This window comes from Echinops telfairi, unplaced genomic scaffold (genome assembly GCF_000313985.2).
Source record: "Echinops telfairi isolate 266 unplaced genomic scaffold, ASM31398v2 ScPeMD7_9;HRSCAF=40, whole genome shotgun sequence".
Classification (NCBI taxonomy): domain Eukaryota; kingdom Metazoa; phylum Chordata; class Mammalia; order Afrosoricida; family Tenrecidae; genus Echinops; species Echinops telfairi.
Window position 1 is genome coordinate 43437107 of NW_022103906.1, and position 14511 is coordinate 43451617.

At 44.3% G+C, this 14511-nt stretch overlaps 1 protein-coding gene across 1 annotated transcript in view; it reads left to right on the plus strand.

The window, feature by feature from the left end:
- Positions 1-447: 447 nt before the first annotated feature.
- The window catches only part of GSR (glutathione-disulfide reductase), a gene marked incomplete at its 5' end in the record, with an annotated part of 46339 nt that continues 32275 nt past the window's right edge, over positions 448-14511 (plus strand). Inside the window, 2 exons of the mRNA XM_045286886.1 lie at positions 448-552; positions 14297-14323. Coding sequence (XP_045142821.1) covers positions 448-552; positions 14297-14323 — 132 coding nt within the window. The remainder of the gene's footprint in view (positions 553-14296; positions 14324-14511) is intronic.

Here is a 14511-nt window from a genome sequence, read left to right on the forward strand (position 1 = left end):
CTGCCCGCTTTCTCGCCTCCGCGTCAGCCGCGGCGCGTGCGCTCTCTCCCAGTGCGGCCGCCCGGGCCCGGGGACGGGCTCCCCGCGCTGCCCCCTTCCAAGTTCCAGGACTATCATCCGCTTTGAGTCAGGTGGCATGAAGTGTGCAGGGGCGTCCCCGAGGCCGCCAAATCCAAACCTTCGTCCGGAAAAGAGTGGTCTGCTCACAGATCTGAACTCGCTCCAGGTTGTAATACTGCAGGAGGCTGCCGGTTATCAAGTCCGGCCTGTTCTTGCAGCCCTACTCCTCACATTGGGAGAATAAGCATTGCATTTCACGTTTGATCCCGTCAAACATAGAACTGCCTCCGGGAGAATGCACCTGGACTGTGTGTGTGAGTTCATGCATCTCCTCGAGGAATGCGATTTCGGCGCCTCTTGTTCAGTTTCAAGGGCAAAGAATGACCGGCTACTGAGCTCAATCTGGGCTGTACATTGAAATCACCTGAGGAGTCTGAAAAACTGCTCCTGCCTGGGGCTTGCGCCCAGGGCTTCGGATTGAGTTGGTGCGAGGTGGGGATTGTAATGATTTTTTTTTAAGTTCGCAGGCAATTCTGAATGTAGAAAGGAAAAATCCCTATTATCAACTTGGTTTGATACTTCAAACCAGAAGATTAGGAGAATTCTGGTTGAAAGATTCCTCTCAGTGTCCCCCACCCCCCACCCCAAGCTGACACCACTGGATCACTTGTCACCCTGGCATCTTGTCACCCTGGCGGCATCTCAACTTTTTTCTTTGTTTTCTTCCTTCCCTGTTGGTGTAATTTGTGCATTTGCCATCAGCGGTCATTGGTATTAATGAGGAGGGGCTGAATGAACTCTTGAGCATTGTGCTCTTTTGTCCTTCTAGACTTGATTGTGTCTTTGCTTTGAAGTTTTTTGTTGAAATTGTGTTTTCAGCAATGGGAGCCATTTTGATTGAAATGGGGGAAAAAGTATATTAGAGGATAAATTCGGAGCACCCGTTTTGCAGAAGGCTATGGATGCCAGTGAGAACCTTAAATCCATCCGCAGAGCTTCTTGGGCATTAAGCCGCCATTGAATTCATTCTGACCATTAACCAAGGTTGAGATAACCTTGTCCTTACACAGAGTATTGGAAAGTGAATTACCTCTACCCCTCTCCAGCCACACCAGGGAGGGACACTTTCGTAGGGGGTTTCGTGATTGGGACCTTGATGGACAGTACTGGGGATCCCATAGTCATAAGTCAGCGGTGTCCTGCCTTTATTGGAAAGCCCTGGACCAAACTTGTAAGCTCTTCTATCTAACATAATGTACATGGCCAGTCATGGCCCCGTTCCTGCATCTGTCATCCCACCTGTAACTGTGATATATCGATCTGCCACCAGTCATGATTTGTGAGTTTCCCTTGTTGCATGCCTTATGTAACTAGCCTCCCTAATTACGAATCATTGGATGCCATTCTGACCTCGTGCTAACGGGCTCCCTCATTTGGGTGATGTGTCTGTTTCTTTGTATTGTCTTTACTCCTTTTAAGGCTTGGTGAATATTCTTAAATTATACTTGAGATTGGGGTCTCTTTTGTACCCTAAGTACCCAAGAAGTAATATGGCTTTAGATACAATTAGTGGGGCACATATGTCTCAAGAGGTCTCTGGCTCTGAGACTAGTGGGATGTGGGCCCATTTCTGCAGATTCACACAGGGACACCCACCAGAAGGCAGCATGTACTAAAGTGGGACAGCAGCTTCCCCGTAAACTCCAGAGATGAGAGATGTGTTTGTGCTAAGTACTCCGGGTCAGGACATGGTTGAAGAATTGGCTTTGTCTTATCAAATGAACAACAGCAACTGCAAGTTAGAGGAGCACCTTCAGCACAGTGAGTGGGTTAATGAGGGTGAAAGGGTACTGTGAAAGGGAGCACAACGTGATGAATGGAGCCAGTGAACTGAACTGTACATACAGAACTTGTTGAAATGCGTATGTTTTGTTATTCGAAAGTGCTTAAAAAGATTCATGGAAAAAATGGAATTAAGAGATCATAGAATTTTTCCTCGAACGGATTGGAGTCCCCTCCTATATACTTTTCACTAAAAACAAATTTTAAAAGTACGGCTGCTAATAAAACGATTTAAAAATTAAAAAAAAAAAAGTACGGCTGACTCTCTTTAGGCTCCTGGTAAGGAATATGAACACACTGAAATAAATTACTTTCCAGGCAGAGCGCAGGGGCTGCTACTTTACAGAGGAGAGGGCCTGGTATTGCCCGTATTACTATGCCGAAGCAACTTGTATTTTCATTTAAGCATTGATATATTTGGGGGACCCCCTGTTTAACAATTTATATGGCATCTCATTGATGGTTTGGTTCGGACTTAAAACCACTATGTCTAACAGAACGGAACCCTGTCTGGTCTTGTGTCATTTTCACGTTGTGTTAGAGCCCGCTGTTGCAACAACTATGTCAATCCATTTCCTTGAGCTGCTTCTTCTTTTTCACTGATAATGCTAAGCAAATGTCCCTGTCCAGGATCTGACCCTGATAACATGCCCAGAGCTCTCTTCCCTTCTAAGGAGCGATCGGCTTTCCTTCCTCGTTCCTCTGGCACTCAGTCCATGGTATTTAGTATTCCACAATACTTCAATTCAAGTGAATCCGGTTTTGTTGTGGTTAGGTGCCCTGAAGTGGGTTCCCACCCATGTTGACGCTGTGCACAGCAGAGGGAAACAGTGCCTGGTCCTTTGCCGTCTTCACGGTGGTTGGTGTACTTGAGCCGACTGTGGCAGACACGGTGGCAGTCCACTTCCTTGAGGGCCTTGCTCTTTGTGCAGCCCCTTTACTTTAACAAGCATGACATTCTCCTGACAGCATGTCCAGTGTACATGAGACAGTCACACCATCCTTACTTCTAAAAGGAGCATGCTGGGCAGACTTCTTCCAAGACAGATTTGTTAGTTCTTTTGGCCATCCATGGTGCTTTCAGTATTCTTCACCAGCACCATCATTCGTAATGTATTGATTCTTCTTCTGTCTTCCTGATTGAGTGCTCATCTTTCACATGTATATGTGACGATTGAAAATACAATGGTCAAGGGCTCAAGTGGAAACAAAATGTTTTGAAAATGACGATGGCAACATATGTACAAAGGTGTGTGACACAACGGATGGATGGATGGATTGTGATAAGAGCTGTAAGAGCCCCCAATAAAATGATTCTTTTAAAAAAAAAGAAGCCAATACCATGGCTTGAGTCAGGTACACTTCAGTCTTCAAAGTAACCTCCCTGCTTTTCAGAGGCCTTGTGCAGCAGATTTCAGTTCTTCCTAAGAACTTAGGCTTTCCTTGTTCATTGTCCAGTTTTCACAAGCAGTGTGTGGTGATTTAAAATACTGTAACGTGGGTCAGGCACACCTTAGTCTTCAAAGTGACATCTTTGCTTTCAAACACTTTAAAGAGGTTTTGTGTAGCAAATATACCCAATGCAGAATGTGGTTTGATTTCTTGACTGCTGCTACCGTGAACATTGATTGTGAATTCAAGCAAAATGAAATCCAAGCAAATTGTCTTTTCTTTGCTTATGTTGTTTATGTTGTCTCTTGGTCACACCGTGGAGACTTTTCTTTACATTAAGTTGTAATCCATACTGAAAGCTGTAATCTTTGATTACATCAGCAAGTGCCTCAAGTCCTTTTCACTGGCAAGTCTTTCAGCATGCAAGGTGTGTCATCTGCATTTTGCAGGCTGAAGCAATGATGTGGTTCCCGTGACTGACATCCTCACGCTGTACTTGCTGGGTGGAGACTCCAACTTCGCATCTGCCCAAGGATGACCCCTAGGAGGCCGAGGCCATGCATGCCTCCACCCTTCTTCCAACCCCAACCGTACTTCTCAGAGCATACCACTTCTCTGCTGGACTCGAGAATCCATTGCATTGATTACACACAGAACTCACAGAAAATACTCACAATTAAAGGGTTTATTAGGCAAATCAATAGGTTACCACAAGTCAGGATTAGAAAACATTAAGTATACAGCTCTTTGGTCTGTTTTAGGGTGCCAAAAATCTCAAAACCAAATTCACTGCCATTGAGTAAGTGCCGACTCTTAGTGACCCTGTAGGGCAGGGTAGAACTGCCTCTCTGAGTTTCTGAGACTGTAACTTTTTTTTTTTTTGAGACTAACTCTTTATGGCAGTAGAAAGCCCCATCTTTCTCCCGAGGAGCTACTGGTGGTTTTAAACTGCTGATCTTGTACTTAGTATCCCAACTAGTAACCATTAAGCCATCAGGTCTTCCTACTGCCATTCATACTTGTCTGCAAACTAAGTGCCCAGAATTTAAGCTCTAATATAGTTTACAGAAGGATCTTTTCTCAGCCATGCCAGCATTTATGTTTTTCTGGTCTCAGTCTGTCAGCCATGTGACCCCTTGGCCTCCGTTTCATTTAATGGTAGGGAAGCCCACTGCTCTGTCTCATGGACTTGGTACTGTGGTCTTTGTACCACTGCTGTCAGCACTACTTCACACAAGGCTACTGCCACTTCACACAGGGATATGGGATGTGCTTCACTCCTGGCTCTTCTGTCTTAATGATTATAGGATTCTCTGTTTCTGCTTCTGAGACGACTCCCTCTTACACACAGTGTAATGGCAAAATTGATCAATCCCTGAGTTGAGTCTTCTACACCCTACTTTCGTACTTGCAAGCTTCCACCCAGTCATTTGGTTGGAATTACAAAGACTATGAATAGAAGAGCTAGACCAAGTAATTTCAGGCTGTTAACGAACCTTCTAGGATTATTTGCGCAGCATACAGAGTGAATAAGTATGCTGCAAGGATTCAACCCTTGCCCACCTTTCCAGATATTAACCACGCTGTATCCTCTTGTTCTGTCCAACCACTGCCTCTTGGTCTATGTAGACTCCTCATGAGTATAATTGTCCTGAAATGCCCATTCTAATCAACATTTTTTGTGATCCACACAGTCAAAAAGCCTGTACATAGTCAGTAAAACACCAGTAAACATTCTGAGACTATCAATAAGATATTTCCTTTAAAAAAAAACATTTAATTAAGGCTCTTCTGAAATTGGCTTTTGTTTTAAGTTACAGTGATGAGTTAGGATGGAAACGGAATTTGGGGGTATTGGGTAGCTGATAATGGATACAAGAATGGAAGAAATGTTTTAAAATGGATTCTGGTGATGACTGAACAATTTTTGAATGTATACTTAAACTTTATAATTTTATGGTTGTGAATTACACATCGAACTTTAAAAAAAAAAAGGATGAATATAGGGTATAGGGTGAACGAGGGCAAAATAAAATGAATGGATATGATATAGGCAGTGCAATGAATTACCTAATATTGCCTATCCAGCCATGCATGGTCAGGTAACTCCCACAAAATGATTGGGTGCTTGTGGTCCACCATGGTGATTGGACAGTCTGTTAGTAATGCAAATAAATGCTTGTGGCAGCCTTGTTTGGGTTATACAGATAAGGTGTATGGCACACTAACAGTAGAATTGGTCAGTTTTGCCATCACTTTAGACTTAAAAGTGAGCCAATCCTGGAAGTGGAGAGGAAGACCTCACCACCTCCAAAAAGAAAATGCAGGAATGGAATGTGTCCTGTTGGTCCTATATCCTTTCCTGCGAACCCAGGAGACAGAGCAATTACATGAAGACAGCACAAGGTAGCAGAGGGCCAGGACCAGTGGAGAGCTGCCGTGGGCCTGCCTTCAGATAGGAGGAGCCCTGACAGCAGAGTTGAGTGCCCCTTAAGTACTTATTGGCAGAGCTAAAGAATATTGAATGCCTGCCTGAGCAGAGCAGAGCAGAGGGCAGGCTAAAGCCCTGTAGGCATGGCCAAGACCAGCTGTCCTAATAACACCCTCTAACAGGGAGTATGGGTGTGTGAGTTCTTTGTGACCATTGCAGCTAAATACTGAACTCCGAAGAGTGGTAGAGTGCCACAAGAGGGCACCGAGTGTCAGAACTGATGAAAGGGCAGGAGGGTGGAAGTATGTCTGACCTCCTCCTCAAAGGAAATAGCCTTCGTTGATCTAGATTCTCCTTGTGAAGTTAGAAGCCCTCTCATGACATGTCGCCATTGCCACCATTTTTGCAACAAGGCTTTAGGATTGTCCTAAGATTCGAATACTGTGAGCTATCCATAGTTGCCATCATAATGTGCAGTGATTCCCAAACAAGATTTAAGGAAAAGAGAGGCTTTGGGAAGCACTGTATTTCACTTGTTCATGTTTTCATTTAGCAGCTCCTTGGGTAAGAAGCCCTGGTGGTGTATTGGGTTATGCTTTGGGTTGCTAACTGCAAGTTTAGCAGTGTGAAAACACCAACTGCTTGCTCCTCAGGAGAAAGAGGAAGCTTTCTACTCCAGTAGGGAGTTACTGTCTTGGAAATTAAAACAATGGGGGCATGCAGTGACTGCCTCCTAGCATTAAAATTCGATTGGAAGGACTGTCCTTGATTTGAAATGTAAGCTGAGAGGAAAGAGATTTTTACTTAAATGACTATGTAATCTCAGCATATAAAGAGTTCACATCGTCATAATTAAAAGTCTCTTTCCCCTTAGCTTACATTTTAGATGTTCCCAATATTTTCTGAATTTTTTATAAAGTATTTTTGTAGAAAGTTAAAAAGATTTTTATGATGAGGGCAACACATTACAAATGTGCTTGACACAGGATGCTTGTATGGATTGTGTTAAGAGTTGTACGAACCCCCAATAAAATTATTTTTTTTTAAAGATTTTTTTTCTTTTAAGCTATCCTCCATGAAAATTCCAACTCTTGGAGTGATGGGACTGGCAATGATTTTAGAGTTCAGTTGGATTACATTATCCAGCTTTTTAAAAAATTGGGCATTGACATCAGTTGATTGACTTTTTTTTAAACAATAGCCACTAAAGGAGTAATTTAATTTACTATTACTACCTTTGCTCCCCCAAGAATAATATTTTCATAAAAAATAGAAAGCTTAAATTTCAAATCAAGGACAGTCCTTCTAAATTAATTTTAGTGTTAGGAGACAGTTACTGTATGGCCCCCATTGTTTTCATCTCCCCAAGCATTGGACTTAATGGATCCTTACTGGGTTTTGGGTAGTATTGTTCCAGGCCCTATTCTGGAGGAAAATTATCCCAGAGTTATAGTAGTGAAGACAGGAGATTTTGTTTGGCATATGCAGCAAAGAGAAAGCAATGGTGGGAATCACCAATGACTTATGGCATCAGAACAGTGTCTAGAACATTATAAAACCAACACTATAAGCAAAAAATCAGTACAAACATCATTTTCCCATCCAAAACTCTCCACTGCCATTGAGTCAATACCGGCTCATACAGACCCTATAGGACAGGGTTAAAGTGCCCCTGTGGGTTTCTGACACTGTAACTCTTGACAGGGGGAGAAAACCCTGTCTTTCTCCCTTGGAGTGACTGGTGGCTTCGAACTGCTGACCTTACTGATCACAGCCTTACTATGCCACCAGGGGCTCCTCCATTCTCCCATAGATAAGCTAAAAAAATACTGAGTCATTCTGATTGTTTTTCAAAAGTTCATTGACACAGGCTGTAGTAACTAACGTAAAAACTCACTGCTGCCAAGTCACTGAGGCCCCCTATAGGGTTTTTGAGGCGATCACGCTTAACATTCTCACATGCAGTGGCTGGTGGGTTTGAACACCTGACCTTAAAGGTTAGCAGTCCAACGCTTACTTGGCAGCACCACCATCCAGCTGCTACAGGCCCAACCTACATAGTGTCCAAGACTAGGCAAGATTGGGTAGTGTCCAAGACTAGGCAAGATTGGGCATGGTTAGGAGGGTCTTCCTTGGGCTAACAGTCCAGAAAAGGGGAGATAAAATGATAATTGCCCTCACCTTTATGTCTTTGTACTGAAAAGGATATACGCCTAGGTCACGTTTGTTAGTCTTCTGTGTGAGCAGTAATTAACCTTCCCCGGGCACACTGCCTGCCCCTGCTTTCCCAGATTTGGCATTTACCGCCTTTATCTGCAGAGGAGCCTGGTGGCATAGGAGGCAAAGCAGGGAGCTCCTTACCCTAAAAAGTCGGCAGCCTGAACCAGCGGCTCTACTCCCATAGAGATTTACAAGGTTGGAAACCCACAGGGGCAGTTCTCTGCCCTCCGGGTTTGTATGACTTGGGAACAACTTGATGGTAGTGAGTTGTTGTTTTCCCTGCTTGCCTTGAATTGTCATGATCACTTTGGCCGCTCAGTGGTGGGAGGGGTGTAAAGAACGCAGGATGATGCTTGTATTGATTACCCAGGCGGAAATGGAGTTAAGACTCTGAGCTCAAAAAAAGAAGGAACAAAAAAGAATCTGAGCCCAGGCAGGGTCAGTTCTGACTCGTGGTGACCCTCTCGGACAAGGTAGAATGAACTGCCCCTGTGGGTTTCTCACTCTATAACTCTTTAAGGGAGTAGAAAACCCCGTCTTTCTTCTCAGGGCAGCTGGTGGTTTCGAACTGCTGACCTTGTAGTAGTCACTACCCCAGAACGACTCTTCTTGCAGGACTAGGAGGGATTACTGTATTTCTTTTTCCTGATGTAATGGAGGAGGTCCCACCCTAGGAGATACATATTTTGATAGCATTTAAAACCTTGGAGGAGAAAGGGGTTAAGAAACTCAAGTAAAGGAGAAAGAAGCTCAGCGCGAGGTAATCTTGCCCCGTGTTTCAGCACCCTGAGCAAAACCAACCACTGCTAAGCAAATGAATAAACCACAGAAGGGCGTATTGCTGTATCTCATGGCCCGATTCCACTCTTAAATCAGACCTTATGTTTCTAGACCTGACAAAAAATGATAATTGCAGGGTATTGGGCGAAACAGGAGGAATAGGAGGCTTAGAAACTCAGGCGTCTTCTCCCTTAGGGTTCTCATGCACTCATCGCCTCAACTCTCACTCATAGCGACGCTACAGGACGGGGGGAACAGACTCTGAGGGTTTTTGAGACTGTAACTCTTCAGGAGTAAAAGCCCCCCATCTTTCCTCTGCCGAGCCGTTGGTGGTTTGGAACTGCTCTCACGGTGAACCCACTGCACCCCAGTGCTCCTTTCCCCTGTAGTTCAGTTAAAGGTGAGCATGCAATTCCTCATTGCCTACTGAGATTGAGTCATTTTGGAGATAAAAATAGATGGCATCTTTAAAATTCAGCCGTTGGAATCTCTGATCAAGTGCAGATCAGGATTAGAAACATCCTGAGCAAAACGTGAATCAGAGCATTCTGGGAGCTTTGCCTTTGCAGTCAGCTGTTTGATTCTCAGCCTACGCAGAGGGTAAGTTCCTCTGACCTACTGCTCCGTTTGTCCCAGGGGCCTGTGGGAGCGCCTATTCCAGTGTTCTTGCTGAATCTGACTGATTGCCTGATAAAGTGTGGCCTTGTTCCTGTGAGATTGGCAAGCAGGTCTCACCAATGAGCGTTGATCTAGACAAAGACCTTCTTAATCTTGAAAGTCAGCTGTGACCTGTGTTACACGGGGCCAGCTGGAGTCGCCCACGGGAGAGGCAGGTGTTGGGAGGCAGCCTGAAAAAGAAACTGCCCAGTAGATCATTGGAATCTAAGCAGAAAGCAATTACCCAGCAACATATAAATCATAACCTAACTTGGCACTGAGAAAGTGTTCTTTGATATTGTAATACCCGTATCCCTATGGCAGGACATGCATTTTTAAATGCACGTGGACTCAAAGGAGCTCACAATTTAAAAGAACCTGCCATCGGGTCTTTTAGGGTTGACAGGTGTCCCTTTAGACCGAAAATGCTATCATGTTGGGTGGGTTTGGAGTATCATAAAATGGGGCACCAAGTATTCGTAAGTGCCAAATAAAGGAGGGACCAGAAAGGGAATCCTAGCATTGTTGAAAACAGTCTCTTGATTTTCCTTGATTGGTTAATTTTGTTCATCATGGTCTTAATCTGAGAATTGCTTTACCATCTGCCGTCAAACCTCCTAAAGCTGCAGATCCCCCTGTATGTCTATTTCTTTGTGAAAGGCACTTGGACAAGTAGCCACAGAGTTTGTTTTAGTGTAGACCGGGATTTCACAGAAAACTAGAATAGTTTATTCACTCGGTGTCCTACATTGAGAGATTCCATTGGATGTGGCCTCTTGTGTCTTTCCTGGATCAATCAGGGGAGGGAGGAAGAAGGCCCAGACATGCACTGCAGGGATAACAGCTGGTTGGGAGAACTGACGGGGCTAAAGGCTGTTCCCAAAGAGCTTTGTGTCACAGTGCTGTTTTGGGGGCTTTCTGGAGGCCCCAGAGTAACACTTTCAACATTTGAGGATCCTTGGGATTAACAGTTTAAGTTAATATAATGTGTTAATATAATATTTAGCCAAATATTGACCCATTAAAATTTTTAGTTCCAATCTTTTTTTCAAGTTAAAAAAATTATTAATTTGGAGTTAATACATATATCATTCCATAGTGTAATCACGACAAGCAGTATTGTACAATTGTTACCATAATCAGTTTCCAAACATTCTTTTTCTTCCTGGACTCCATTAACACATTGTCTCCCATTAACACACACCCCCTCCTCCATAACTGTACACACACATCCCGAAAATGTTATTCTACTTGCTGTCCCTGTAATTTCATCAATCCTGGGTTTCATATGCCAAAAAACAGAAAAGCATATAACACAGCTTCAAGGGGCGACCCTTGAAGGATCATGAAATAACACCTCTGAGATAAACCCTAATATGAACAAACTAAAAACAAAGCAAAAATACAGAAAATGTTGACAGCCAGATCGGGTCCAGCGTGCCTCAGAGGGAAAGTTCCAGCCTTTTAAAATGTCGTCGTCGTTGTCACTGGGTGCCTTTGAGTCGGTTTCCACTCACAGTGGCCCTGTGTGCAGCAACAGAACACAACACTGCCGGATGCCGTGCCCGCCTCACAGTTGCTCTATTTGAGCCCATTGTTGCAGCCCTGGGTCAATCCATCTCCTTGATAATCTTTCACTTTTCACGGCCCTTCCACAGGACCACCCATGTCCTTCCCCTTCACTCCTACTTTATATAAATAAGTCAGTTCATTTATCTGTTTAAGATTTTGCTTAGCACAGAACACTTTGTTCTTTCTTTCTCAAGCCAGAGGCCTCCCTGGGCTAATCATTATGGGAAATGAAAAAGCCTTTGAAGATGGATTTTGATTTTGAATATTTAATATGTGTCAGGAACAGAACAAGTTGGGTTTTGGACAACTAGTCTGAAGGTCAGTGATTCAACCCAGCAGCCCCTCCAGAGGATGAAGATGCGGCTCTCTGCTCTTGTAAAGATTTACAGCTTCAGAAATCCTATATTGGGTAGCTATGAGTTGGAATGGACTTGGAGGTGCTGTGTTTTGTTTGGGGCAGACTGAAGGGGTACCCAGACAGTATCTTAGCTAGTGAAGATGGGCCTCTTTTTCAGTTTTGGTCACCAGTATGTCCTAAGCCCTAGAAGAGGGCCTTGCATGTAAGCAGGATCTGAGCATGTATCTGTTGAGAGAATGAGGTGACAAATGTTTTGTTGAGTAAACGATGAGGACGAATCCATTTCGAGGCACTTTTACCTGGTACCAGTCACAGACTAGGTTAGGCAGCAAAGACAGAAGACTAGAGACAAGAAAGTGGGGTGGGGCTTGGCGGTGGGGGAGCAAAAGAAGCGCAGGTGGCCGTCTTGGCAGATGCAGTTGTAAATTAGTGAAGTTCATGTTTTATCACCCATGTAGGCCATGTGACATTTTTACCCATGTAGGCAGAATCAAAGCTAAAAGGACAGGACGCATGAAAATGGTGAAATCTCTGAATTTCACCACCAGACTCTGCATGCTCTCTCCCTCCTGGGCAGGGTTCCTGCCCTCCACTCTGTGAACTGAGGCTGGCAGGCCAGCGGAAGGGAAGGATCCTTGACTCCGTTTTGGTTGGCGGAAGCAGTCCTTGATGATCAGTTTGGGAAGGAAGCAAGCTTACAGGCCTGGAAACTCTACGGGCGGTCAACTCTCTCGTCAGCTCTAGTGCTCCCTCAGTTAGGTGCATGTTAAGGACACCAAGATACTGATGTCCCAGTCTTGGAAACAAGTTTTCTTGGCAGTCAAGGATCACAATTAGGGAGCAGCTTGGGGATGTATTTCTTGTCTTATCCCCTGTCGATTTTGTGTATGTGGGAAACCACAAGACTGCAGAAATAATGCAGAAGTGTCAGTATCATCATCAGATCTGCCATAAATTAGAATGCGTGCTCTCTAATTTGTTAGCTATTTTCCACACCTCTAGACTACAGGTATTATTGTTCCTATTTTAGACTCAGAGATATGAAGAAACTTGGCCAGAGTCCTGTAGTAAAACGAGGGAGTTGAGCTTCAAACTCGTACAGTGCTGTCAGCCTCTCTCTCTGCTTGACAGCCCAGGTCACATGCCAGGTAGAGAATGGGGAAATGGAAGGGGAGCGGCAGCAGGGAGGGTGGAACATGACTGTACATGATACGGAATGCAAGCTTATACTCCTGGCTTTCCCAGATTTGTAGCTTACTAATTGTTGTTTCCCCCTTCCAAGTTCAAGATGCATCTGATAGCCAGTCATGTTTCCAGATGATACATTCCTAAAGCCCGTGGAAACCCCTAGAGGCCTGTTCTCACGTGCTGCCCAACCAACCCTATTGTCTTAGAGTTGACCGCCCGTAGAGTTTCCAGGCCTGTAAATCTTGACGGAAGCAGACTGCCACATCTTTCTCCCGCAGAACACCTGCAGATCTTTCAGATGGCAGCCAAGCACCTAACCACTGCGCCTCTGCCGAAACCAAAGGAGGATTATTTCAGAGTCCTTGGCTTCCTCTCAGCCATGGCCCCACTACCCAAAGTGTGCCATACCAAACCAGCCCCAAACTCACTGCCTCCTCGTAGCGACCCTATAGGACATAGTAGAACTGCCTCTGGGAGCTTCCGAGATTGTAACTTTAGGGGAGTAGAAAACCCAGTCTTCCTCCTAAGGAGTGGCTGCTGGCTTCAAACTGCTGACCTCACAGTTAACAGCCAATGTGTAACCACTATGTCACTGGAACATAAATTAGTCATATACTTGGTACCAGTGAAAAGCAGGCCATTTTAACAAGGACACTATTTCTAATTAAAAATGCATGATTTTGGTGCTAAATATCTTTAAAATAGCTTCAGGTATACACGTGGGGAATCTTATCATCAGAGAGGGGTTCCCATCCTTCAGAGCTTTTTGTGACATCTTGAAATGGGCTTAAAGGCTCCCGTGAGTCTGCAGAAGGTGACTGACCAATAGACAAGCAGAGCATATTTAATATATTGAAATGGGCTCTACTTTTGTGGAAGCTAGTTTTATAGTCCATCCTAGTCGAAGCCTTTTAGTGAACATAAGCAGCAACTAAAGATTTCCATATAGAATTTGGCAATTCATATCTGCCAAATGAACTGAAATAGGCAGGCCTAATGATAAAGACTCATCAAGTCAATTCTCATCCTAGAAAATAAGGTTTCCAAGGGTGTAAATCTATATGGAAAGCAGACAGCCTCATCTTTTTCTCTCAGAGGAGCTAGTGAGTTTGAACAGCTGACCTTGCAGTTAGCAACTCAATACTTAGCTCACAGTGCCACCAGGGCTCCTGAAACTGGGATTATTTTCCCCTATGGCAGCAGTTCTCAACCTGTGGGTCCCCCAAATTGTAACAGTGGCAAAAAGACAGTGATGAAGTAGCAACAAAAATACTTTTATGGTTAGGGGGTCACCACAAAATGAGGAACTGTATCAAAGGGTCGCGGCATTCGGAAGATTGAGAGACACTGCCCTAGGGATTAAACCGCGTTCCTCTTTGCTCTCATCATTTGGGAAACACCCTTTCGCATTCGTAGAATTGCCTAATTCCCATGTCGCCTTGACTTTTTAGCGTGTTCCTCAAACAAAACCTCAGTGCCATGGAGTCAGTTAGGACTCAGAGTAACTCGATAGGGCACGGTGAAGTGGCTGGTGGTTTTGAACTGTTGACCTTGTAGTTGGCAGCCCCAAACATAACCAGCTCTGCCACCGGGACTCCTCTCTTACCTTGTAGGCCGGGGTGGGGGTGCTCATCTTTTCCAGTTCTAGAAGAGGAGAAGTAGCCGCAGACCATTTCACCGTCACCCGGAACTCAAGGAGGGCCCTTGGTTTCATGCTTGGGTCTTATTTTCTACAGGCTTGTTTGATGGTTTTAGTTCAATGTTCTTAAAGGATGCCTCTTTTTCTTTCTTTCCAGGTGAATGTCGGATGTGTACCCAAAAAGGTAGAATTTTTATTTCTCTTTCCCTTCACACTCCTTTTTCATATTTGGTAAGTCATGATCTGAATAAGGATGAAGTTTCTCCAAAACTTCACTGAGAACCCAACTACAAAGGGTTTACACAAGAGCATAGCTTTTGTTTGCGTGTATTTTTCCTGTCGCATGTTCAGAAGCCTGGAGAGGTAGTTCCT